At 32.9% G+C, this 4806-nt stretch overlaps 1 protein-coding gene across 1 annotated transcript in view; it reads left to right on the forward strand.

Annotated features, from left to right (window-relative positions):
- Positions 1-4806, forward strand: part of bent (projectin protein bent) — a gene marked incomplete in the record, with an annotated part of 246334 nt that overhangs the window by 176464 nt on the left and 65064 nt on the right. Inside the window, 2 exon segments of the mRNA XM_067045412.1 lie at positions 735-870; positions 1941-2107. Of these exon segments, the coding sequence (XP_066901513.1) occupies positions 735-870; positions 1941-2107 (303 nt within the window).

Consider the following 4806-nt stretch of genomic DNA (forward strand, 5'->3'; position numbering starts at 1 on the left):
TATTTTCCACTTTTCTCATCACTTCATTTTATTAATTATATATATATATAACTAGGATTGTTTTCTCTATTTTAAACTACCATTTATGTTTTCTATTCTTCAAACTCAAATTCTCCTAGATCTAATCCAAATATACATAAGTCTATCCCAAATATAGTTCAAACCCTCATTTTATTGGAGAAAATTTCAGAACAAAAGCTCGACCTATATATGGACAAATATTGTATATTTATCTTTTAGGTAACAAATATTGACTCAATTTTGTTATGTTTTCCTTAAATAAAATTTAAGGTATATTAAAATCAAATGTGTTTTTGATATATGTGAGAGCTGTTTTGCTATAATTTTATAGCCCTTTTTAAGTTGGTCATCATTTTGATTAATTCTTTTCAATACTACTATCAATATTCTTAAAAGTTATTTTAATTTTATATACCAATAATTTGTATCGATGAATTTTTTCTAATAATATATGAAAATTTTTTATATATATAAAACAATATCTTTTATCTCAAAATGGGAGTGAGGAAACATTCCTTATCTCAACCATTTTTGATGGACAAACAACTGTAGAAATTGTTGAACAAAACATTCAGAATAATCTTTTAACATAAATAATAATCATACTTTCTTTTATACTTACTGCTTAGTAAGATTACAATAATCATAACTAATATTAAAATTAAATTAATTTATTTTTTTTTAAATTAATAATTAAATACTTTTATTTCAAGTTGAGCCAAGTGAACCTGGAGCTCCCACTCCCACTGATTGGAATCAAAATCAAGTTGATCTGATTTGGGAAGAACCCATATCTGATGGTGGCTCTCCAATAACTGGCTACATTATTGAAAAGAAGGATAAGTACAGGTAGTGTAATCCATAAATCTATCTTAGAGCCACTTAGCATTAGTATTTAATAATAATTTGTATTAGTATTTAATATTTCAAAAAATGTACATATACAATTGAAATAGACAAACAACATTGTCTGCCAAACATTAAAATAACCAATAAAAAAATTCAAAAAATGTGACCTGGTCATCAAAATTAATGAATTTACCAAATGAGGAGTTTCTCTCTATTTGTGAAAGAAGATTTTCTGTTTCTGGTTGGCTTTTCCACTTTCTTTTGTTGTTCTGGTAGAGCGAAATTTTGTTAATCCACACTTTCTAAACCAATTTAAAATTGCTTTGTTAGTGGTATTGTCCCATTTTCTTTTTTTAAAAGTTGTTAGACTCAAATTCTTTTTTGCACTCATCTTGAACGTACTGAAAAAAGAAAAACTTCAAGGAAGTCCATAAGTATAGAAGGAGAGTACTGGAAAGAAGGGATAATTCATCAAAGAAGATGTCATTGTTTATAGACTTATGTAGACTCATAGACAAAGGTCTCTAAAATTATACCACAGGCCAAAATAGAGAAATTTATATTTATTTACTTATAATTGGAGTATGATGAACTGTTTACTAATGTAATTAAGAGATAATACCTATCTATTTTAATTCTAGAGAATATTAATTTACACAGTTTACTTCATCATTTTTGTTGTGTGGTTCATCCTCTTTTAGTTAGTCATTTCTTTAGCTAAAATATATTTTAAACGGTGGTTTGCATTGTTTTAAAATTGAATAAACTAAACACTAAGCAAAATTTATTGGAGGCAGTGGTGGTTCTTTTGATTATGTTGTGTGAAGAAAGAATGTCAGGTCGGACATGCTCTACAATAGGCAATAACTGATTTATTCAATTAGATATTCTAAGAAACTGGCTTTCCACTGCCAATAAAGTAAGAGATTTAATTTAAGAATTCCAAGGTATCCATCTTTCTTATAGTATAATCAAGATAAAAATTTGTTTTGTTTTTATGAGAGAGAATATGGAATATTAATATAACATTAATAGAAAATGTAAATTTTAATTTTTTTTCTCCTTAATAGTGGAATTTGGGAAAAAGCTCTAGAAACCTCCACATCCACTCCACAAGCTTTGGTGACTGGATTAGTTGAAGGAAACGAATATCAATTTAGAGTAATAGCTTTAAACAAAGCTGGGCAAAGCAAACCCAGTGAGCCCAGTAAGACCTTCATAGCTAAGCCAAGATACCGTAAGTTAATCCTTTATATTATTTCTCAAAGGTGTTTTTGTCAGTACACCATATTTCTCTTAAAACTTTAAAGTTGAGCCATCATTTGGAAGACAACTTCTCTGCTAATGACAAAAATAAATTAATTATGAGAGATAGTTGACCATGGATGACTTGTACGAGGAGAAGATGGTTGGGGGTGCGGTCAAAATGAAACACAAATAAGTTGATGTAACTTATTTAATCATGCCAACGTTTCAGCTAGAGTTTTTAGCCTTCATCAGGGCTAAGAACTAACAAGATAACAATCAATTAATATAGAAAAGAAAAAAGAAAATATAAATCGAATGACATAAAGTGAATAATTTTACAGAATGGAATTAATAAAATGAAGTGATGAGAGAAGTGGAAAATAAAATGTATACATAGGTAATTGATTAAGTAGGTAAAATAACATTTAACATGGTTATTTTGTTTAAGATCAGAAAACATGTTATTTTACCTACTTATTCAATTACCTATGTATACATTTTATTTTCCACTTTTCTCATCACTTCATTTTATTAATTCCATTCTGTAAAATTATTCACTTTATGTCATTCTGTTTATATTTTCTTTTTTCTTTTCTATATTAATAGGATGTTATGTTGTTGTTTTAGGAACTCTAGCCGAAACGTTGGCAATAAATAAGTTACATCAACTTTTGACCGCACCCCCAACCATCTTCTCCTCGAACAAAAATAAATATTTTTACAGTGCATCTTTCATTTCAAAATGATGGACAACTAGTGATTTCATTTGCCCATATCACTTCATCATATTTATGAAGATATAGAAAAATTATAAAGTATTTTTTATTCATTCTAGGCTCATTAAAATGACTATTAAAGAATACATTCACAGTAAAATACATAACAATAACTAGAAATGTATTGAATAATGCATGAAAGAATATATAGTTTAGGGAGGGGAGTGTGATTTTCATAGAACTACAAAAGATATGATAATATTTCCTACATAATTATTAGCTACTGTTGGCACTATATTTATGCATATTTGAGCTTGAAAGAGCCAAAGTATATGAATCATTCTGTGGACAAATTTATTGTTCTGACCTTTGTCAATAGCTCACTCATCATGATTGTTGCGACAGCCTGTCACCGAACCTTGGCCTCCTGTAGTAGCTTCCGCCAGGCTCTCCTGTCTTCTGCTCCAACTCTCCAGTTTCGGGTTCCCAGAAGGATCCGGGCATCAGTAGATACAGCATCCAACCATCTCATGTTTGGCCTACCCACTCTTCTCTTTCCATATAGCTGCTCAGATAGGATCTTATTTGGGATTTCATCACCGTGGATCCTCGCCATATGACCTGCCCATTGAAGTCTGCCCGACCTTATAAATTTAACAACATCATTGTCTCTGTACAAGGCTGATAGCTATGCGTTATTCCTTCTTCTTCATACATTGCCCTCTCTAACAGGTTTCAAAATGGACCTCTCGAAGACCAAGAGTCTTGCTTCATCGGCTTTAGTAAAGGTCCAAGCCTCAGATCTGTAAGTGAGAATGGGATGTACAAGTGTTTGATCAATCTCTATGATCTTGGTCCCATTAGAGAGCTGCCTGCTTCTGAGTTGTCTTGCCAGGCCAAGGCAGCATCGGTTGCCAGCAGTGATCCTTCTGCTAACCTAACCTCCTGAGAGATATTGTTTTGGCTGTTCACTTCAGTTCCCAGATATACGAAACAGCTTACCTTCTCAAACTTGAATGAGCCTGCATCAAATGTTCCAGTTCCTGGTTCACATCCTCCAGCTCTCAAGTATTTTGTCTTGTCCTCATTAACCACAAGGTCCGGTTTTCTTGCAGTACCCTCCAGAGCAAGGAATGACTCTCTCAGACTTTGTTCCAATCGGGCAACAATGTTGAAATCATCGGTGTACCCTAATAACTGGACAGTGCTGTTAAATATAGTGGCATAGAGTTGAATACCTGACTCACGAACAGCCTTCTCCTCATTATTAAAAAGGAGACATGTGAGAGTGTTGACTTGTCTCACGCCATCATTAGTGTCAAAGGAGTCTGATAAGTCATGACCGATGGGAACAACACATTTTTAAAACAGTCATAGTCATCTTCACCAATCTTATGAGTTTTTTCGGAATGTTTATTTCTTTTAGGGTCGTTGGGTCATAATCTTATATGCCTTATTCTTATTATTAGTGGCCAAGAGACAGTCTTCATCAAACCATGGTGATCTAAGACCTCTTGGTTGTAATCCTAATATCTCTTCGGCTGCACTTTTTAGCGAGTTTGAGATACTACCCCATTGATCATCGATGGAGTCGGTCTTGCAACTCTTCTGTGAGTTAATCTTTGAGGTTTTTTTGAAAAGCCTCAAACTTTATCATCCTTCAATTTAGAGGGATGAAATTTACGAATTTGCGACTGAATGTTGAATGGCTTGGGTGATATCTGAGCCCATAACCTAGCAATACTCAAATAGTGGTCAGAGTCAACATTTGCTCAACTCCTATAAGTTGTGAAGGTTGCTCACTGCTCTGTTGGGTGATCTCCATGTGGCTTTGTGTATCCTCTTACCCGGGAACATGGTCCTTCCAACTACCAATCCATGAGAGTTGGCAAAATTAATGATTCTCAGGCCATTTTCATTAGATCTTTCCTGAAGGCTATGGGCTCCAATAGCTCTCTACTCATTATATATA

Source organism: Halyomorpha halys, unplaced genomic scaffold (assembly GCF_000696795.3).
Source record: "Halyomorpha halys isolate HHAL.00 unplaced genomic scaffold, Hhal_1.1 Scaffold1088.1, whole genome shotgun sequence".
Lineage (NCBI taxonomy): Eukaryota > Metazoa > Arthropoda > Insecta > Hemiptera > Pentatomidae > Halyomorpha > Halyomorpha halys.